Source organism: Staurois parvus, unplaced genomic scaffold (assembly GCF_062004578.1).
Source record: "Staurois parvus isolate SC_StPar_1 unplaced genomic scaffold, SC_StPar_1.0 ptg000084l, whole genome shotgun sequence".
In the NCBI taxonomy this organism is placed as follows: domain Eukaryota; kingdom Metazoa; phylum Chordata; class Amphibia; order Anura; family Ranidae; genus Staurois; species Staurois parvus.
The window spans coordinates 36438-60010 of NW_028317880.1; the positions used below are offsets into that span (position 1 = coordinate 36438).

The 23573-nt window shown below is 39.3% G+C and overlaps 1 protein-coding gene across 2 annotated transcripts in view; it reads right to left on the bottom strand.

Moving 5' to 3' along the window:
- Positions 1-3377: 3377 nt before the first annotated feature.
- The window catches only part of PARN (poly(A)-specific ribonuclease), a 160133-nt gene continuing 139937 nt past the window's right edge, over positions 3378-23573 (bottom strand). For both annotated transcript variants that reach the window (XM_089669927.1, XM_089669926.1), the window contains 2 exons: positions 16403-16578; positions 3378-5760 (listed from right to left, as the gene is read on the bottom strand). In XM_089669927.1, the coding sequence (XP_089526053.1) occupies positions 5708-5760; positions 16403-16578 (229 nt within the window). In that variant the 3' untranslated portion in view covers positions 3378-5707. The remainder of the gene's footprint in view (positions 5761-16402; positions 16579-23573) is intronic.

Sequence of the window (23573 nt, forward strand, 5' to 3'; positions counted from 1 at the left end):
GAAGCTTCCAAAGCCTTTAAGAATAAGAGCATTGGAACCCTTTTGAGCATTTGTTAGATACACGGGGAGATGGGAAACACAGAACTTCTAAAATATATAAGATTCTCACTGAAATAAACACAGATATAAGGCCTCCATTTATAGAAAGATGGGAAAGGGACATAGGAATGTTATTGGATGTGGGAAACCAGAGGAAAATGTATAGAATAATTCATGGAAATATAATTCATTTCTACCTCCTGCATATTTACAAGTGTTTGGTAAGATGGTATATCACACGGAGTGTGGCACATAGATTAAGTGGAGATAATTCACCCTTATGTTTGCGTGGTTGTGGAGGTAGAGGCACAATGTATCATATGGTGGGATTGTCCTAAAATCCAAGCGTATTGGGGGAAAATAGTAAGTTTGATTCAAAAAATTTCAGAGGTTGATGTATCAAAAACCCACAGACTTGCCTTTTTCATAGTACCAAGCTTTCAGTCAAAAAGTATAAAGAATCTGGTTTATTGTATTATTTGAATGCAGCAAAGGGATTGATATCCAAGTTCTGGAGGAGACAGGAGGTGCCGTAAATAAAAGATTGAGTTGACAGGGTAGATCAAATATGTAGATTGGAGGAACTTTACCCTATGAATGAAGATAAGATGGAGAGTCACCATATAAGATGGAACAAATGGGAGGAATTTAAAAAGTCAAAAGTTAAATCGAGAGTTGATGGGGGACCGACATAGAATATGATTTTACTTGCTTCTTCCTTTGAGATTGAGGTCTCCAGAAAGGAATAGGAAATTGCAGAGTTGAAGGGGAGATGAGTGGTGCATAAGTAGGTGGGGGGAAGATGAAAAGATTGTTTTGTTTTTTTTTTTTTAATAGTGTGTTTATGTTTTTATAAAAAGGATATGTTTGTATAATGTGTTAATCTGAAAAATCAATAAAAATTAAAAAAAAAAAAAATCAATCTCAGATCCAGTGTCACTCCTGCTAGTTTCAATCAGAACATTTATTTTCTGATACCATTTTGGACAATAAATTTGCCAGAAATGTTACAACAAATTGAGTCTCTGCTGACAGAAATTCAGTCCCTTAGAAAGCAAGGATATGAAAAAGTATACTGAGCTTTCTGTGGAGTGTCATTTGTTCCACTTGGATACCTCCAAGAATATCTGTTGACTCAAATCATTTTATTGTTCTACCTCCAGAGATGAAGGGCTGCGGATAGGGCTAAATTTTCACCCTCGCTCGCCAACCACTATATGGGGTTGGTGAGTGCGTCTGTGCATCTATGAAAGAGAACCCCTTTAGGCCACACATTAAGACCTTCTTTTGATACACATACTCCTTCCTTGCCTTTCTTAATGACAATTATGGGAATTAGGGTTTTACCAGCCACATGGATAAACAGTTTTCTTTTTGGATGTTCATCCAATAGGCAAGTCTGGCAAAGTAACTACAGGCCTTTTCTTATGCTCTCTGGTAATTCCTTACTGCTGACCCAGTCTGGGCACCCTAAACATATAAAGGCATCCCTGGTTGGCCAATTCCTTAGGGTGCGACAGACCTGCAGCGATGAACAATTATTTGAGAGAGGCTTCCAGCTTGTATCAGAGGTTTACGGAAAGGTGTATCAGAGGTTTACGGAAAGGGGTTTCTCAAAATGGATGCTGGATAGAGCGTATGACCGCTAGGATTCAGGAGAGGACTGGTTTATTGAAGGATAGGAAACGTAAACAAAAATAGGAATAAGTTACCTTTTCTACCCCCTACAGTCTAAAATATGGTCAAATAGATAATTGTGGACAGATATTTGCCTATTTTATTCAGCGATATGGTTTGTGCAGATCAAATTTTGAGATGGCATTAATGGGGTGCTACAGAGAAAAGCTACATTGGGCAATTATTTGTCTCCCAGCTTCTTTAACCCTGTGGGTGTAAAATCCACTAAAAATGGTTACATTCTAAAAGATAATTACCTCTGTGGCAGTTCTGGCTGTCCTTGTTGTTCCCACATAGTGGGGGTTGACACTATACATTCTACTAAAATGTTTAGGAGATATAGATATATATACATACACACATACATACATATATATTTTTTAATTGCAATAGTCAATATGTGACAGTTTCTCTCCACATCATTGAGCAGGTGCATGCTCCTAAGTGGGGAGGTGATGTGTTTCGCATCCTATGCAGGGGGAGCTTTTTCACCTCAAAAAGCACATCCCTGATGGACATTTTTATATGTGACAAGCAGATTTGGATGAATTGCATAAAAATGCTCCAACAGTGACCATTTCAAAGGCTTACTGCTCCACACACTTCCCCCTTTCCCACGCGTCACTCCCTTACCCCTCCTCCCCCTGCTTTATATACTATCTCTTACCCTTACTCTTTATGAATTGACATCCTATTTCTTTATGAAGTTGCTATGAGACATGTTAAAGTGAACAGTATATAGTGTTCCTGTGAAGAAGGGGCTGACTGGCTTTCTCGTGTGCACGCACCCACTAGTCATGTATACAAAGAAATGTATATAGGACTGCTGAGAAATGCTAACTTTATACTAGTTAATAACCTGTTGAACCTAGCAACAGGATTTTAAATTTGTTCAGGTCTGTCCTATGATCTAAAAGTTCAAAGTTAGTACCAACATTTTGGTAACTTTGAATTTGATTTTATTCATAGGTGAAAAGAAACTACATCAGAAATCAAGTGTAGCTAGGTGTAACAAAAGATCTTGAGGGTAAGAAGGACCATTGCCTGTCAAATCCATACAGTGCACAGAATACCCTCCCTGCTTCGCATTCCTCTTTATAGGATAAATCATACACATGCATGGTCATACATTTTATAGACCGATCTTTACATTCAGGATACCGTTAGGATCTCTATAGACCTATTTTAAGATCAAATATACTTCTCCCAGCAACTCCCCACCCCCATATTTTTTCCTATAAATCCCTAATATACTTGCCTTGGTCCTGAAATCCTCTGGCCGGTCCAAAGACATCACGGGTTGCCTCTCCAGCATTCTTACAATTTTAAAGTGCTAAGGATAAGAACTACCCAGGGGTATGAGAGACCAGGTTGGCATGAATATATGTACTCAGGGAATAGGTTTATGATTTAGGTACTTAGAAAGCAGGATGTAGAATACATTGTATCAGTCAACCTGAAGAAGGTTCAGACTGGCAAGTCTTTGGGGACAGGACTGGAGTATTGAAGCCAGAGCATTTTTTTATTTTTTTTAACACGCTGTGCCACAAATTTTTTTCAAAATGCTAACTGGAGTTGGATTACTAGACTGTAAATATAGAAGTAAATATTGCATACACACATTAGGCCTCAAAGAATAAAAAAAAAACAGCACACAGATATATACTACAAAAAAATTCTTTAATTTGACTTCATGGAAATACACTAGGCTTTTTTCTTTAAATTTCCATTATAGAAAAATTTAGAGTTTAATACATCTATCACAACAGATCTATTTGCTAGCGCCAGTTGCAACTTTTTTTTTTTTTAATAAGTTGATAGATAATTTACATAACATTAGACACATGACAATTTGTGTAGCAACCTTCCATCGGGGCTGTATTTTACACACAAAAGTGAACACACTTCTAAAAATCAAACACTTAAAATAAAACACTTAAATATATATTATGGTATGAGACATTTACAGAAACAAAAAAGTTGTAAAACTGTGGCCTCAACACCAATTTCATTGGGTGACATCTGCCATACGGCACAGTAATGTGCCATGAACCTATGTTAAAACCAAGTGATTTTATACAATAGATGGAAAAGTGTGGCCCACGTGTACAACAAATGTGATATCCAGTGAACAAAATACTCAACAAACAAAAAAAATACAAAAGCAAACAACTGTAAACAAAAAGACAAAAGACAAAATAAAACACATGACACAACAGTTAAAAAAAAAAATATCCAGGGGATTACTAGAAAAGAACCATTTTTATATATATATAGACCTTCTGGATTACCTAGCTATAAAACTATTAAAAGTTCCCTTTAAAGAGTGTGTAGCCAAGGCTTAGTAATTGTAGACTTAAGGTATCCATAGTCATATGCTGATCAGGTGACAACAATGAAATATCTGGGTTTCATCAGTTTTTTCCAAACATTGTTGGACAACTAACATCGGCGGAAGTGACAGGCAACAGATTTTTTTCAGCAGGTTGCTATAGTTTCTTCCCAGATGAAAGTTGGCACTAGTTGTTGGGCTGCTGCTCTTCTGCCACCTCCAATAACAAACATGCATATTCAGACAATTAGAGCATGCAGGTTTATAAGATTTTAATGAAATTATCAAGCTGTCCCATAGAGCTCAGGCCTCTGATTGCCCTTTAAAGTTCATGTTAAATTTAAGAAAGGTTTATACAGTGTGTAGTTGACAGCTGGGCTTGTGAGGCTACAACAGCAAACAAACCTTCCAAGCATTATCAAACCCTTATATTTTGATCAACTGATACTCTAAAGACTCCATTTAAATATTTTGAGGCTGTCTGGAGAAGCAGGTGTGAGTCAGGTGTACTTGCATTAATTTGCCAGTTCGCTCCCATTTCCTAAATCTAGATTATGTTGGTGCCAGGTCAAGTCCTTGCAGCTAGCTTCCTCCCCCAAATGGTCTGACCAAACAGAATGTCAAGAATATTGAAGCTGATGAGAAATTTCAGACACCGTTTGGGATGCAGAATTTTGAACTGTTACTCAAACAGCAAGAGAACAGACATGAAGATTAATTTTATACTAGCCTTGGCTCACTCCATCCTGTCAAATCATATGAGAAATTGTTCTTTAAAGCACCACTTCTAATAGTTCAAGTTCTGTAGTTTCACGTTCTGTAGTTTCACAATCGACCCAAACATATTTCACATTTTTCGGTTTAAGCAAAGACAAATGCATCATATGCTTATGTATTAAATAAACTTGCAATGAACTGACAGATTAACAAGTAATTAAGGGTCAAAAGAGACTGAGAAAAATTTACTAAGACTGGAGCAGACCAAATCTGAAACAGCTGTGCATGGCAACCAGTCAGCTTCTAGCTTTTTTAAAATCTTAACTGAACAAGCTGAGTCTAAAAGCTGATTGATTTCTATGTACAGTGCTCCAGATTCAATCTTCTTCAATTTTAGTACATTTCCCCCTTTGCTGCTAACCAGAGTAGTCACTTGCAATATTTTAATTACTGTTGTATGAAGGTTTAATCCAGTGGCAATGAAAGCCTGCAACACAAATCTGTAGTTAATATTAAGGAAGAGGAAATATAAATACGAGGATATGTTTACATTGTTGTTCAAAAATGGCAAAGTTGCCCAGTAAAAAGCAAATAATCAGCAGTGTGTCTTAAAAAAAAAAAAGAAAAAGTACACTTTACAGAAATAACAAGACTACTGAAAAATTAAGACACACTCTCAAGGCAGACTCAAACAAGCATCCAACATTCTTGCTTTACTACACAGGTGCTCACTAGAAATGGAATTTCATATAATGAGAACCTAGCACAATCAATTCTGCTCATCATACAAGAATAGTTGTGCTTCTTGGATAGCATGATATCATGGGAGAAGCTTATACAGTCACTGGGAGGGACAGTATAATCTACACTAGGGCACATCCACATAACAAAGGAAAGTAAAATATGGCTTTCAAGTTTTCAGTTACAATATGATCATTGCTGCTACCAGGTCTCTGGGACTTCAAACAGGACAGTGGAGCTGTTGTTCCCACATTCTGAAAAAAAGACATAAAATTTCAATATAAAATTGTATAGTGGGTCTGCCACCTTAAAGTATGTTGAAAGCCAAAATATTTTCCACCATTTTAGTGTTAGATTGAGTAAGGAATAGTAAAACCCCTTCCTAACTGCAAAAAAACAAACAAACCAAACTCTTAAAACAAGTAAAAAGGTGACTCACTAGAAAATATGTCCTTCTTGGAAGAATCCCCCCTATTTGTATGACAACTTTGTTATTTAGTATTTTTCTTACTTTCAGTTGAGAGGTTCTACCCACTCATCAGTCCATTAAAAACTACTGTAATGGAGCACTGCCCTCAGGACCACAGCTATCTCCATATTTGTCTACCTGCTCATAGTCACATTGCATGAGAAAGCCCATTTTCCCCACATTAGTCAAGCAGTGGATCCTCTCATGAGAATCAGCCTTTGTACTGGAGAAAAATACTCCTTCAGCCTAGGTGCACACTATTGTGGACAGTGCGGCCCACATTTGCTTGGGCACGGCAGCCCATTCATATGAATGGGCTGCTGTGGCCACGTTTCCTGCAGGAAAAAGGTGCATGCATGTTTTTAAAAACACAGCTGCAGGGAAACCGCATGGCCTTTTTGACTATGTGCTTTCCCTGCACCCACAATCACGCTGCAGGCTGAGGTGTGTGAGGGCGTCATTCTGAATGAATGGCAGCCCTGTACACCTTGTAAGAGCAGCACAATTTGTCTGTGGGTGCGGGAACAGGCCTGTACCTGCAACTAGCCCGCAGACAAATGTGAACATGCGCCTTATAAAAGTCTGTTGACATTGCAAACAATACTACTCCTCACATTAACATGGACATGTTTATTACATCAAAAGGACAAAAATACAGCTGCAAATGGCAGCATGAATTTCTTACAGCAGCAAGAAAAAGTATGTGACCCCCCCTTGGAATTAACTGGTTTTCTGCAGTAATTGGTCAATTGTGACCTAGATGAGGAGAACATTTTGACAAACAATGTGTACGCTGATAAACACAAAATGCGAATTTAGCTTGTCTTTATTGAACACATCCATTAAACACTCACAGTGCTGCAGGATAAAGGAAGTGAACTCACAGACTAATTACTTCAACGATTGAAGTCAGTTTGCACACCTGGAGTCCAATTAATGAAATTACTTGGAGTGTCTTATCAACCAAAGTACCTCGAAACCATGCCTCCAAACATGTTAGGATTGATGTATATAGGAAGCATCAGCAGATGTGAACAATGCCTTTCAAAAAAGTAGCTCTCTTGAAGACATACAAAAAGTAGCTGCTCTGCATAAGGCTGATGGATGCCTAAACACTTTGAGATTGCTTTGTATCCTTTCCAAGTCAACAGACAAATGGTCTATAAATGAAGATAGTTTAGTACTGCGGCTACCCTTCCTAAAAGTGAGCACCCAGCCAAGAAGACTCCTAAAAAGGCATAATGCAGAATCCTCAGTGAAGTAAATAACCACACATGAGTAGCAGCTAAAGACTTGAAGGCCTCACCAGAACTGGCAAACATCCCTATCCATGAGTCTACCATATGTAAGTATTTAACAGACAAGGTGTCAATGGCACAACACCATGGAGGAAGCTGCTGCTGGCAAACTGCAACACTACGTAAAAATATTTTGCAGACTGATTAAACAAAAGTTGAATTGCTCAGGAATAATACTCAGCAGTATTGATGTTGGTAAAGCTGTGCTTTTTGCACCATACAAACAGCATTCCAGCAGTGAAGGTAGAGGGAATATCATGATTTGGGCTTGCTTTGTTGCTTTAAGGCCTGGACAACTTGCCATCATTGAGAAGAAAATTAATTCCCAAGTTTATCAAAATATCCTAAAGGATAATGTGGCTCTCCACCAGCTGAATCTTAGTAGAATTTGGATGATGCAGCAGGGCAATGACCCTAAGCATTGAAGTAATTCCACCACAGACTGGCTTCAGAAAAAGAAAATTAGTCTTTTGGCGTGTCCAGACTTTAACCCCATAGAGAAGCTGTGGAACGACCTCAAGAGAGCCGCTCATATCAGTTATTCTACAAATATGTAAGTGGAAACAGTTTTCTAAAAAGGAATGGTCAAAAATTCCTCCTGAACATTCTGCAGGTGTGATCCAAAACTACTAAAAGCACTTGCTTGAAGTCATTGCTGCAAAAATAAGTTTGACCAGCTAATAACTCCAAGGGTTCACTTTTTTTCCTCCAGCACAGTGAATGTTTAATGGATGTGCTCAACAAATACACAAGAAATTAGACAAAACACAATGTGCTTAAGTTGACAACACACAAAAGATATTGCTGTGAGTTAGACTAGGATCAGATCCCATTTTATTGCAAATTACTGCAGAAAACTAGTTAATTCACATTATATACAGTGGCTATAAAATGTCTACACACCCCTGTCAAAATTTCAGGTTTCTGTGATGTAAAAAAAAAAAAAAAAAAAAAAAAAGACAAAAACAGATAATTTCACCTTTAATGTGATCTATAAACTGTGCAACACAATTGAAAAACAAGCCCTTTACTTCCCCCACCCCCCTTACAAGATTTCAAACAAAAATAATGTGGTTGCATAAGTGTGCACACCCTCTTATAACTTGGGATGTAGTTGTGTTCAGAATTAAGCAATCACATTCAAAATTATGTTGTGCCTCTGATTATCCCCAATTAAAGTTCAGCTGCTCTAGTAGGTCTTTCCTGACATTTTCTTAGTTTCATCCTACAGCAAAGGCCATGATCCTCAGAAAGCTTCCAAAGCATCAGAGGGATCTCATTGTTAAAAGGCAGGAGAAGGGTACAAAAGAATTTCCAAGGTATTAGATATACCATAGAACACAGTAAAGACCGTCAAGTGGAGAAAATATGGTGCAACAGTGACACTACCAAGAAATGTACGTCCCTCCAAGATTGATGAAAAGACTAGAAGAAAACTTTTCTGGGAGGCTGCTAAGAGGTATACAGCAATATTAAAAGGAGATGCAGGAATATCTGGCAAGTACTGGCTGTGTGGTTCATGTGACAACAACCTCCTGTATTCTTCATATGTCTGGGCTATGGGGTAGAGTGGCAAGATGGAAGCCTTTTCTTACAAAAGAAACATCCAAGCCTGGCTAAATTTTGCAAAAACACATCTGAAATCTCCCAAAAGCATCTGGGAAAATGTGTTCTGGTCAAGTAGTTCAACCTTGGTTTCAGACCATAATTCCAAAAGATATGTTTGGCTGAAAAAACAATGCTGCATATCACCAAAATAACACAATACCCACAGTGAAGCATGGTGGTGGAAACATGCTGCTTTGGGGCTGGAACTTCAGCTGGAACTGGGGCTTTAGTCAAGGTAAAGGGAATTATGAACACTTACAAAATACCAGTCAATATTGGGAAAAAAAAAAAAAAAAAAAACTTCAGGCTTCTGCTAGAAATCTGAACATGAAAAGGAACTTCATCTTTCAGCATGGCAATGACCCAAAGCATACATCCAAATATTGGAATGCCTTCACCAGAAGAAGATTAAAATTTTGGAGTGGCCCAGACCCGAGTCCAATTTGAAAATCTGTGGGGTGATCTAAAGAGGGCCGTGCATAGGAGATTTCCTTGAAAAACCACTCCAAAATTTGTCAGATTGTGAGGGCGAGTGGGCAAATATTGCAAAGTCAAGATGTGCCATGCTGATAGACTCATACCCAAAAAAAGAGACTGTTGAAGCACCTTTTGATTTTATTAAACGCACTCAAAGTATTCGTTTTAGTTTAAGGGTGTGCACACTTATAAACTGTACAACTCAATTGAACAAACTGAAATCTTTTAGGTGGAGGGAAGTAAAAATGAACTAAAATATGGTTGCATAGGTTACATTAAAAAAAAAAAAAAAAAGTGGAAAAAGTATATCTAATTTTTTTACATCACAGAAACCTGACATTTTAAACAGGGCTGCGTAGACTTAATAGCCACTGTATTTTTTCACCGGCTACCATCCTGGCATATACTACAGAGGTGATCTAGCAAACTTGGAAAATGATTGATCACATATACATTACTTTAGAAAGTTGGCATAAACACTAACACTAAAGACAGTAGCAGGTTGAAAAACTGATTGGTTAAATTTTTAGCCCCCTTCTTCCCTTACTAAGAATTACACAAAATTAATTCTCCAAAATTCCCTGAACCAGTAGCAACATATGTGTTGTGTTGGTTGGCAGGCAAAGCTGATAAGTCCAAAGTCTGAACAGTAGGGGAAATAAAACCACGATGCAAAACAAATGCCTACACTTGATTTTGGCAGTCTTTTAGCAGAGACCGCAGTATGACAATGCTAACTCTCCCCCATAGGAGGCAAATATATTAACTTGAGGTTTACTTAACGGCCAGGAAAAAAAAAAAAAAAAAAAAACAAAGCTTATGGGCACAGAATATGTGAACTAAAAAAAAAAAAAAAAAAAAAAAGAAAAAAAAAAAAAAAAAGAAATTATCCAGGGTTGCCAATGTTTTGGATTCCTGGAGTGGACTTATACCTAGATAGGATCTGGTGCAGCTGGTGTCAAACGGTACAGCGCTGGTATCTCTAGGGAAAACCTGTGTGCACCAGCAATAGTAACTCTCTCCTAATGTGTTAAGAGTGTCCACTGATTTCAATGGCTCCTTAATGCAGGTTGCCATAAGAAATGTGACTGAACCCTTTTTCCCCTCCTACAGGTATGCAAAAGCAGGCCATTTAAAAACGTCTTTAGTGTGTCCCCTGGTGACATAACACACTCTTTATATATTAAAGGATAAGCTCACTTTTTAACCAAAAATAATGCATGCACATTTTTTGCAGGTAAAAAAAAAAATGTATTTATTATTTTTGGTTGCAGGAGCCTGTAAAGCATTGCACCAGTGATAAAAAGATTGCTGGTGCCATGCAAGTCACCTGAAGACCTGTCAGTATCTGTTTGCCCATATGGGATGTATGGGCAAGCAGATATACTGACAGGAAGATTCAATGAACTACAATGGTGCTCCACAGTGCTGTGGCAGTTCATTCACAGAACACCGTGGAGGAATGATGCAGTTGTGTGGGTGGAGTACCACGGTTTTTAAAAAGTGACAGAAGTATGGGGAGAAGTTCCTCATACTAGCTGTCACGGGGGGGCGGGATTAGTGTTGGTCAGCATTGAGAGAATGTTACATGTTCCCCCCCTATAGACTGATTTAACATGTAACATTTTAAAGGATAAGTTCACCTTTGGGAATAAGTATGAATACACCCTCTGCATCACCATAAGAACTTCACGCCAAACTCATTTCTACATAAAAGCAATACTTAAGCATTTAGGAATGTGAAAATTGCTGAATACTTTCATAGCGGTATTGAGAATACCTGCATCCTTACAGCTGAAAAATAAAATATGGGTTGGCTGTGGGTAGAAACTTCTGTATATGGAGGTATTCGGGTTTTTTATGTATACTTGGGGGGGGGGGGGGTTTGTTTCTTAAACTATAGGGTGAAATCAACGGACCCGTGTCTCTTTTTTCAATCTAAATTAGGCATGTGAGAGGTCAGAATTCTAGTGAAGCATATGGGAAAATAAGGGAGCTACAGGTGAAACTCGAAAAATTAGAATATTGTGCAAAAGTTCATTTATTTTAGTAATGCACCTTAAAAGGTGAAACTAATATATGAGATAGACTCATTACATGCAAAGCAAGATAGTTCAAGCCATGATTTGTCATAATTGTGAGGATTATGGCTTACAGCTCATGAAAACCCCAAATCCACAATCTCAGAAAATTAGAATATTACATGCAATCAATAAAACAAGGATTGTACATAGAACAATATTGGACCTCTGAAAAGTAGAAGCATGCATATGTACTCAGTACTTGGTTTGGGCCCATTTTGCAGCAATTACTGCCTCAATGCGGCGTGGCATGGAAGCTATCAGCCTGTGGTACTGCTGAGGTGTTATGGAAGACCAGGATGCTTCAATAGCGGCCTTCAGCTCTTCTGCATCGTTCAGTCTCATCTTTCTCTTGGCAATGCCCCAGAGATTTTCTATGGGGTTCAGGTCAGGCGAGTTTGCTGGCCAATCAAGCACAGTAATCCCACAGTCATTGAACCAGGTTTTGGTCCTTTTGGCAGTGTGGGCAGGTGCCAAGTCCTGCTGGAAAATGAAGTCAGCATACCCATAAAGCTAGTCTGCATAAGGAAGCATGAAGTGCTCCAAAATCTCCTGGTAGACGGCTGCGTTGACCCTGGAGTTAATGAAGCACAGTGAACCAACACCAGCAGATGACATGGCTCCCCAAATAAACACAGACTGGAAACTTCACACTGGACTTTAAGCATCTTGCAGTGTGTGACTCCATTCTTCCTCCATACTCTGGGTCCTTGGTTTCCAAATGAGATGCAAACATTGCTCTCATCAAAAAAAGAGGAATTTGGACCACTGAGCAACAGACCAGGTCTGTTTTTGTTTAGCCCAGGTAAGATGCTTCTGACGTTGTTTGTTGTTCAGGAGCGGCTTGACAAGAGGAATATGACATTTGAAGCCCATGTCCAGGATCTGTCTGTGTGTGGTGGCTCTTGATGCACCGACTCCAGCCTCAGTCCACTCCTTGTGAAAGTCCCCAACACTTTTGAATGGCCTTTTCCTGACAATCCTCTCCAGGCTGCGGTCATCCCTGCTGCTTGTGCACCTTTTTCTTCCACACTTTTTCCCTTCCACATAACTTTCTATTAATGTGCTTTGATATGGCACTTTGGGAACATCCAACGTCTTTTGCAATTACCTTTTGAGGCTTTCCCTCCTTATGGAGGGTGTCAATGATGGTTTTCTGCACAACTGTCAGGTCAGCAGTCTTTCCCATGATTGTGATTCCTACTGAACCAGACTGAGACAATTTAAAGGCTCAGGAACCCTTTGCAGGTGTTATGGCTTAATTAGCTGATTAGAGTGGGACACTTAGAAAATTTGAATATTGTGAAAAGGTGCAATATTCTAGGCTCAGAGATTGTGGATTTGGGGTTTTCCTGAGCTACAGCCATAATCATGACAAATCACGGCTTGAACTATCTTGCTTTGCATGTAATGAGCCTATCTCATATACAGTGGGCCAAAAAAGTATTTAGTCAGCCACCAATTGTGCAAGTTTTCCCACTTAAAAAGATGAGAGGCCTGTAATTGGCATCATAGGTAGACCTCAACTATGAGAGACAAAAAAATCCAGACAATCACATTGGCCGATTAGGAAAGAATTTATTTGCAAATTATGGTGGAAAATAAGTATTTGGTTACCTACAAACAAGCAAGATTTCTGGCTCTCACAGACCTGTACCTTCTTCTTTAAGAGGCTCCTCTGTCCTGCACTCATTACCTGTATCAATGGCACCTGTTTGAGCTTGTTATCAGTATAAAAAACACCTGTCCACAACCTCAAACAGTCACACTCCAAAATCCACTATGGTGAAGAGCAAAGAGCTGTCGAAGGACACCAGAAACAAAATTGTAGACCTGCACCAGGCTGGAAAGACTGAATCTGCAATAGGAAAGCAGCTTGGTGTGAACAAATCAACTGTGGGAGCAATAATTAGAAAATGGAAGACATACAAGACCACTGATAATCTCCCTCGATCTGGGGCTCCACGCAAGATCTCACCCCGTGGGGTCAAAATGATCACAAGAACGGTGAGCAAAAATCCCAGGACCACATGGGGGGGACCTAGTGAATGACCTGCAGAGAGCTGGGACCAACGTAACAAAGGCTACCATCAGTAACACACTACGCCGCCAGGGACTCAGATCCTGCAGTGCCAGACGTTTCCCCCTGCTTAAGCCAGTACATGTCCGGGCCCATCTGAAGTTTGCTAGAGAGCATTTGGATGATCCAGAAGAGGATTGGGAGAATGTCATATGGTCAGATGAAACCAAAATAGAACTGTTTGGTAGAAACACAAACTTGTCGTGTTTGGAGGAGAGAGAATGCCGAGTTGCATCCAAAGAACACCATACCTACTGTGAAGCATGGGGGTGGCAACATCATGCTTTGGGGCTGTTTCTTCGCAAAGGGACCAGGACGACTGATCCATGTACAGGGCAGAATGAATGGGGCCATGTATCATGAGATTTTGAGTGCAAACCTCCTTCCATCAGTAAGGGCATTGAAGATGAAACGTGGCTGGGTCTTCCAACATGCCAATGATCCCAAACACACCACCCGGGCAATGGAGTGGCTTCTTAAGAAGCATTTCAAGATCCTGGAGTGGCCTAGCCAGTCTCCAGATCTCAACCCCATAGAAAACCTTTGGAGGGAGTTGAAAGTCCGTGTTGCCCAGCGACAGCCCCAAAACATCACTGCTCTAGAGGAGATCTGCATGGAGGAATGGTCCTCTACTGGCGCTCCTGGCTCCTCCTCTTCATTCAGTGCCCCCGTAGGAAGCCGCTGCCTGCATCCATGGACAGACAGCAGGGCACAGTCTTGCCCCCTCCCCCCCATTCCCTTGTCACAGAGTTTGATTGACAGGAGCCAATGGCTCCAGCTACTATGAATCTGCTCTGTGAGGAACTATCCCCTCCACTGACACAACAGCGTACTATTCCTCCCCCTGACACCAATGATGGGGCACTATTCCCCCCCACTGACACCGATGGGGCACTATTCCCCCCCACTGACACCAATGACGTACTATTCCTCCCACTGACACCAATGATGGGACACGATTCTTCCCACTGACACCAATGATGGGACACGATTCCTCCCACTGACACCAATGATGGGACACTATTTTGCTCCATAAGACACACTTGGGGGGGGAAATGTCTGTGCGTCTTATGGAGCGGCCGGCCCAGTATTCCCACCGCCGTTGTATGTCTGCAGTCTCTGGTCATCTCCTGTACTGTGTCCGCATTTGTTCATAGTTTTTTTTTGAGGGACAGTGAACTGGCCCCGTTTAAAAAGTTTGAGGACCCCTGGTATAGATAATGGAATTTACACAGCTTTGTACTATCCTGGTATTTCAGTACTTCAAGAAATTTAATAGGCAGTCAAAGTAAAACACCCCTAAATGGAAAGTAGACAACCTAAGCTATATATGCTGAGAGGCACATTGAGTCCATGGAAGAGGTTTTTTTTTCCATAAGTCTTTGGAAAATTAAAATGTTTTCTTTTCACACAAAAATTATGAGAGCCTAGCCACATACAGGAGCCTGAAATCCAATGACCACTTTGAAAGCCTGAAGGTGCGTAACTTCCTCACTACCTATCACAGTTTTGGAGGCCCTGAAATGCCAGGATAGCACCACCCCAAAGGACCCCTTTTTGGAAAGTAGACACCCCAAGGAATTAAAAAAAAAAAAAAAAAAAAAAAAAAAAAGGGGAGGTATGTTGAGTATTTTGCAGATCTTTTTTTTTTTTTACATTTCTAAGCGTTGTGAGAAAAAATATAATTTTTTGTTCTCTCTTCATTTTCCAAAAGCTTGCAGCAACAAACAAGATCTGCAAAATACTCACCATGCTTCCTATCCAATTTCTTGGGGTGTCTCTTCAAAAAAGGTGTAATTTGGTGCTATCCTGGCATTTCAGGGCCTCCGAAACTGTGATAGTCAGGAAGTGTAATGAGGAAATAAAGCCCTTTAAAAGCCTGAAGATGCTTATTGGATTTTGGGGTCCTGTACTTAGCTAGACTGCCAAAAAGTCTCACATGTGGTATCCCCATACTCGGGGGGGAAAAGTAGCAGAATGTATTTTGGGGAGTAATTTCACATATACCCATAGCATGTGTGAGCAATAAATCATTTGACAATTTTGTGTAAAAAAAATAAATTTTTTTTTGTCATTTTCCTAAAAAAACGTTAAAAATTACAAAATGGCGGCGCGGGTAGGGGGCGTGCGGCCCCTACCTGGAAATGCAAAATCACATATATACACACACATGATTTTGTGCACCCGTGCCACCCTGTAACAGTATTTCTGCTATAAGGAGGTCAGGAAGCAGTTAAGAAAAGGAAAGAAAAAAAAAAAAAAAATCTTTATACTAAGCAAAAAACAAATACAAAAAGAAAAACATGGGAAATAATGCTAAAGAAATAAGATGTAATGAAAAAAGAAAAAAAAAAAAAATAATGGAGGGGGAAAGAAAAAGAAAAAAAGGTTCCAGATAAACACATTGTAATTTATTTTTTTTTAGCTTTTCATTTTTCATTACATCTTATAGTTATTTTTCTTTAGCATTATTTGCTATAATTTTTCTTTAGTATATTTAACTTTTTATTCTGCTTTCTTTTCTTTAATTAGTTTTTTTAACTTTATACTAGCACACATACACCAGTTTCCCTTTCACAGCCAATGATGCAAATTAATTCTCTGACTCCCAGCATCCTCACTGCCTCTGATCAAGCCCCGGTGAGCGGGGTGAAACACATCAGAAGGGCGCAGCTAGAGCGGCAGCTGAGGCCATCTTATAGATCTGACTACTGGGGTCAGTTGAGCGCTGTCCATTTCCCTACTGATGCTGGAATCACATCTGGACACCTGCTCCCTCTGTTCATCTGCCATTGGGGTGACTCCTTTTCCCATCTCCAGCAGCGCCGTAAGGTATTTCTATTGTTATACTAAAAAAAGATAATTAAATACAAAAAACTTTACCTGCTGGATCAGTTTCTAATTTTTGACGCTTGTGACTTTTAGTTTTCCTTTTGGCGTCTGAAGCTCCAGGGTTAGAAGAAACTTCATCTCCCTGGCCTTGATCATCACCAACATCTTCAGAGACAGTTTCTTCTTGTATTGGACTCATACTTCTTCTAACAAGGCTTGTAGCAAAGCTAGACAGAAGACAAAAAAAATTAATATAATTCAATCTGTTTCTGAAAAACAAATAGTCACCAGGTAACAACTTCTATCATCTATAAAGCAAACTTGTACTCAAATTGCACCTGAAAACATAGGTTAAAAAGGACAAGCCCACCTTTTTGAAAAGAAAAAAAAAAAAAAAAAAAAAAAAAAAGCCATGCACAATTTTGCAGGGGGAAAAAAAAAAAAGCGCATTTATTATTTTTTCACAGGAGCATGCAGAGCATTGCTCCATGATTAGTGTGCGGCGGGTGCAATGTCATGCTCCTGTACATACTGCCTGAAGCTCTGTTGCCCGTATTTTTAAGTGCTTTCAGTTATAGAGTTGAAGACATTGTAGTTCTCAATAGACTGAGGGTGCTGTGTGCCCTCATAGTCCATTCACAAACTGTCTGCCATAGTGGCAGAGACTTGTAGCTCGTGCACAGATTGCTCTGAATGAATGACATTTAAAACTATTTATAGACTGTTTAAAAAATTTGATATTTTATAAGAAATATCTGCATTTTTGATGAGCTACTGGGCATTTATCCTGCAACTACTGATCTTGGCATGACGACACCACACGGCAATAGCAAAGAGACCACCAGACCCCAGATGTCCGAGGTTTAATTACCCATTCATGAAAGGCCATTATTTGCTATTCAGCACTATGCCAATTTAACTGGGAAATGCATGGTCATGCAACACTGTACCCAAATGAAATTTATATATTTTTTTTCAAATAGCTTTCTTGTGTGATATTTAAATCACTGTTGGATTTTATATTGTTTGCTATAGAACAATGAAAAAAAATACCGAAACGTTTGAAGAAAATTAGGTTTTGTTTTTTTTAGTTTCGGTTAGAATATTCTGCAAACAAACCTTTCTTCAGAAATTTAGGCCAGAATAGATTTTCTACACATCTTTGGTAAAAATTACCCAAATCAGTGTATATTTAGTCTGCATGAAAGTTATAGAGTCTACAAACTATGGTATATTTGTTTGAAGAATGACCAACCCTGGTGTACCAACGGTCCATAACATTTCTTGAGGCCCTAAAAATGCCAGGACAGTACAAATACTCCCCCAAATTACCCCCTTTTTGGAAAGTAGACAGTTGAAGGTTTTAGCAAGAGGCATGGCAAGTTTAGCAACGTAATTTATTTTTTGGAAAATAAACCCCCCTCCCCCCCTTTTTTTTTTTTTTAAAACACACACACCGTTGTTCTTTACATACTGTCATCATAGTATCTGATTGTCACCATAACAACACTATTCCTCCGAGGGTGTGGGGTGATCAGCTTGCTCATAACAGTAATAAATCACTACACCAGCAAATGTTTGAACTGTCATGAATGGCTCAGGATTCATTGTTTATTATTGTGATGCTGTGATTGGCCCTCAGCTATCACATGGTACAGGGTGCTGTTGCTGGACCAGATACAAAGTAACAGCTGTGGGCCAATCACAGCAAGCTGTCATGAATGAAAGCCATTTGCTTACTAGTTATGTGATTGGTATTGATAGGATTGGTCATGGCAAATACCAATACCCTGTTTGGGAGATCAGTGTTTAGTACCCAGCCTTTGAGCAGACACAGTGGTCACAGAAGCACGCATGAGCCTGGGGAAGCCTCCTGCCCTTAAAATCTCCAAGGCCATCAATCCAGAATAAGAGCCCATTGTCTAATCACTGTGTGGTTTACCTAAGATATCACTTTTGCATCATAATCTCCAACAGATGTAATTATATCAAAGAAATGGGATTTACTTAGCAGCAAGATGATTACCACCACTGGTAGAAATAACCTTTCAAGCTGTTTGGGTGGGTACTCAATGTGTTTGCTCCACTGCAAACTGTTCCTACTGGGCACCGGTCTTTGTCCCTATATTTAAGAAACTAAATTGACAAACAGCTTATTATACATAAAGTCCTTGGACAGCAGGGAAACCTCATTTAATAGCTCTAAAAGTATGCGGTTTCCAAACTTCTCTGAATAAAGGGCCAAGTTTAGGGAGGTAAACCGATGCAAAAACATGCTTTAGTACTGTAAGTTGTACCCTGTGCAGCTGCAATTGGTGACAGACAGCGAATCCCACTTCTTTGAAATGACTGCAGCCACCTTTGGCTGGCTAAACAGGCATGGAAATAGAAGCAGAGACACCAAAACACCTGCAGCTGTAATTGCAGCCAAAAGTACAATCTTACAAAATGTTTTACACCTTTAAAGTATTTTGCATATTACAATGGAAAAAAGTCTGGGAAAGGGGAGTACAAATACATGTAGATAGGATCTTAAAGCAAACATAAAAATGCCTCTATACACCCAGTGTTTGGTATAACAACCTTGAGACTTCAAACAAAGGTAACAGAAAAATGTTTGAACAACTGTTTCAGTAACAGAATATTGTAACCTTAGTTAAAATTTAAGATTCAGTATTACACGTTCCCTTAGTTATCCACTTAATAAAAACTGATCTTTGCATTAGTACATCTGCAAGCCAGATGTTTCATTTAAAGGATATAAAGTTCTGTTACATAGGATGAATGCAATTCCCAGTATGGCCTGAAAGTACTATGTAGGACTACTTAAAAAGGGAAGCGACATGATTAATTACTTCTGTAAATGTCCAAAATACTTGGCTTGTCTTGAAGAATTATTAATTCTTCATTTTATCAGTTTAATCTGAGAGCTGTTATTTTACTTACATTTTGTGAGAGATGTAAAGAAACCCGCCGCATTAAAAAAACACACACAAAAAAAAAAAAAAAAAAAAAACAGCCCAAAACTTTTCTGACAAGGGAGAAAGTCTCGTGTGGGCGAGATGTGGAAATGTAGAACTGTGACCCTACTGTCTGAGGACACCACTGAATTCTATAGCAGCCTCTAACCACTAGAAGTATAAGGATTTCAGTGACCAATTTCCCAGAGATTTCTAAAACCGCACCCAGTTTATCTGTATTTAAAATTGAAGTTCAAATTTTTTTTCTCCTCTTGATTGTTTATCAGTACCTTTGCACGTAGCAGAAGAAAATGTAAAACTAGAACATTAATTTTATAGACGTTTGAATAAAAAACCCCATTATGTTAAAACTTGTTTACTTGGGTAATTTTTAGAAACACTACGACACAAAAATGTAATGAAGCCAAAGCCGTCAGGCTTCTATCTTTACAGATCAAAAATATTTAACATATAGGGTCTGAGAAGCATGTCCCTCTACTGTCATCAACATGTGTATTCCTGCGCATCATAATAAAGCTGCTAGCACAGGTTATCAGACACAACCAACCTCACAGAGTGATTTAAAAAGTGTAGCACTAATCAATTACATTCAAATCAATAGAAAAGTGATAGTCCAACATAGCTGTGCTACAATATAAAACATCCAAAAATTATGTGAATGGTGCATATAAAAAAGGAAAGGAAAAAAGTGCCCACAAATCCAATACCATTGAAGGAAAAAACATCTAGGGGGTCCTGTGGCAATAGAAATAAAAACTGGATGCTTACCAGAACGATTTGGCTTTCAAATTAATGAAAAATCCAGCAGCACTTTGGGGGTTAACCCCAAACCGATCCTTGACAGATAAATTGAACACCTGACCCTGGACCCCACTCTGGTTCCCAAGCATAAAAGTTAGGAACTCCTTTTGTAGTATATTCTTGTATAAAAATGTATTAAAAACAACAGTATTGCGCTCACATTAGGTTAAATCGACTCAAGCACATTCCCCGATTGCTGATCGGAAGGAACGCATTGCCAGTTGTAGGTCTGCTGCAGCTTTGGAAATACGATGCTGGATTCATTTTAACCTAATGTGAGTGCAATACTGTTTTTAATACATTTATTACTGTTCTTATATTCGTATGGACTGGAGAGTGGAGTCCAGAGTTAGAGCAGTGTTCCATTATCTGCCAAAGATCGGTTTGGGATTAACCTCTAAAGCGCTGCTAGCTTTCATTAATTTGAAAGCCAAATCATTCTGGTAAGCATCTACTTTTTATTCCTCTACCGTGATACCTACCAGAGTATAACCAAGCTGTATCTGTGTGAAGATTAAACCACATTCACACATTTTTTGGAAGGTGGACTACTAATCCACCAAACTGATAAATTGCCTATTTTTCTCACCTGTTCCTGAGTTTAAGCTATTTGGAGTTATACCTCATAATGAACTGTATTTGTTAACCTTAATTTCCAGACTGTCTACATTCCTTTATAAAATTAAAAAAAAAAATAAAAAAAAACACAACTTAAGAAATGTTCATATTGTATACAGCTCTCTGCAATGCTCACAATTTAAACTTACTTGCAGATAATATGCTGCTATATGCCTGAGGAGCTATACCAACTATCGCAATCTGCCTTCGAACAAATTAGAGTATTAAAGCAAAACACAAAAACCTAATCATGCAACATGCGCCTCCATATACATTTACGGCTTCATTAGAAGTGTGAAATATTAGAGTGCTCAATTGCTTCTGCCTCTACAATTCAAAATAAGCCAAACAATTTTCCATGTGTAGGCACTTTTGCTATAAACTCTGCATAATTGTGCACATAATGCCATTATGTGACGGCATCACACATCAAGTATGACTGTACACCCCCTGATGAGCTCCCCAGTGCCATCTAGGAGCACACTAGCATGTTAGTATCTATCTTACATATTTTTACAATGTACAATACTTACACCTTGTCCCAAGCTGCCGATCTACATCCAATTCCTCCACCGATATCAGTGCCGATGCCGAGTGCTTTGCACGAGTAACTTGCTCCTGATACTAAAGTACAGTGCTCCTGATACTAAAGTACAAATGCTCCTGATACTAAAACCAAGACCTGTGATGACATGGATCACATGGTGCCGACCAATCAGAAACCATCTAGCCCATACAGTCAGCACTGGGAGGAGAGGAGAAAGCAGCTGGGATTTGAAATCCCTGGACCAGTGAATCGGCCTTTCAGTGTCTGTACCAGATTGCCTTGCTGCAATGCTGTCAGTGGGACTGGGGTCCATTGGATGGCTCAAGCCACGGGAGAGGCAGGAGCCATCCAATGTCCGCAGTTGGATTGGAAGCCTGAGCATCACTGGTGGAACCCATGCAGGGAGGTTCCCCACACCGGTCCTGTGAACTCAAGCTCAAAGTCGCTATGACCAGCCTGGGTTCACACAGGAATTGTGCAGGAAACCACATGCGATTCAAACAGGAATCGCACCACATTTCTGTTCAAATCGCATGAAAATTTGTGATTTCATTTTGTACAGGCTCAAATTGCACCGCAAAAGGTATAGGTAATCTGCATCAGCGAGTACTTGAAAGTATTGATACTTTTGGGGGGGTACTCTGTGGACAGAGCAAACACACACTTTCGTTTTTTTTCCAGGTATTGACCAAAATATATTCAAGCTATAGTTATATAATGGATAAGAGCTGAAAGTGCACACTCAGGTTTAAATTGAGGGTATGTACATCCAAATTGGAGGAAGAGTTTAGGAATTACAGCTCTTAAGATTAGCCATGGCCCCTTTTTCAAAAGGGACCAAAAGTCTTTGGACAATTGAATATATTAATAAATAAAATGTTCATTTTAATATTTTGTTGAAATTCCTTTACTGGCAATGACTGCCTGAGGTCTGGAACCCATGGACATTACCAGACTGGGTTTCTTCCTTTCGAATGCTTTGCCTGGCTCTAAAGGCAGCTGTCTTCAGTTCTTTTTGGGTCTTTCAGCCTTTAGTTTTGCCTTCAGCAAGTGTAATGCATGCTCAATTGGGTTGAGATCAGATGACTGACTAAGCCATTGCAGAATACTCCACTTTTCCTTCAAAAGCTAGTGTTGCTTTTTCAGTGTGTTTTGGATCATTGTCCATCTGTAATGTGAAGTGCCATCCAACCAACTTTGCTGCATTTGGCAGAATCTGGGCTGACAGTATATCTAAACACTGCAGAATTAATCCGGCTGCTTCTGTCACATCAAACACCAGTGACCCAGTGCCACTGGAAGCCATGCATGCCCATGCCATCACATTGCCCCCACCATGTTTTACAGATGACGTTGTGTGCTTTGGATCATGAGCTGTTCCAAGCCTTCTCCACACTTTTCTCTTCCAGTCATTCTGGTACAGGTTATTCTTAGTTTCATCCAGCCAAAGAATGCTTTTCCAGAACTGGTCTGGGTTTTTTAGATTTTTTTTTTGGCAAAAAGTCTAAATCAGGCTTTTCTATTCTTCAAGCTTATGAATGGCTTGCACCCTGCGGTGAACCCTCTGTATTTGCGCTCGTGAAGTCTTCTCTTCATTGTAGACTTTGACAATGATACGCCCACCTCTTAGAGAGTCCTTCACTTGTCTGGATGTTGTGAATGGGTTTTTGTTTACAATAGAGAGGATCCTGTGATCATCCGCCACTATTATCTTCCATGGACGTCCATGCCTTTTTATGTTGCTGAGCTCACCAGTGCGTTCTTTCCTCAGAATATACCAAACTGCTGATTTGTCCACTCCTAATGTTGCTGCTCTCTCTGACGGATTAGTTTTATTTTTGAAGCCTTACAATGGCCTGGTTCACTTGCATGGACAGCTCCTTTGAACGCACAATGTAGGTTTACAGCAATAGATTCCAAATGCAAATGCCACACTTAGAATCAACTCCGTACATTTACCTGCTTAATTGATGAAGAAATAATGGAGTAGCCCACTCCTGGCCATGAAACAGCTTTTGATTAAATTGTCCAATTACTTTTGGTCCCTTGGAAAAAAAAAAAAAAAAAAAAAAAAAAAAAAAAAAAAAAGGGGGTATGGATACTCTTTAGAGCTGTAATTCCTAAACCCTTCCTCCGATTTGGATGTACATACCCTCAAATTAAACCTGAGAGTGTGCACTTTCAGCCCATATCCATTATATAACTACAGGTGTACAAACACTTTAGGTAACATAATTTTCAGTTTACGAATGAAAATCTATTGAAAATAATGCCT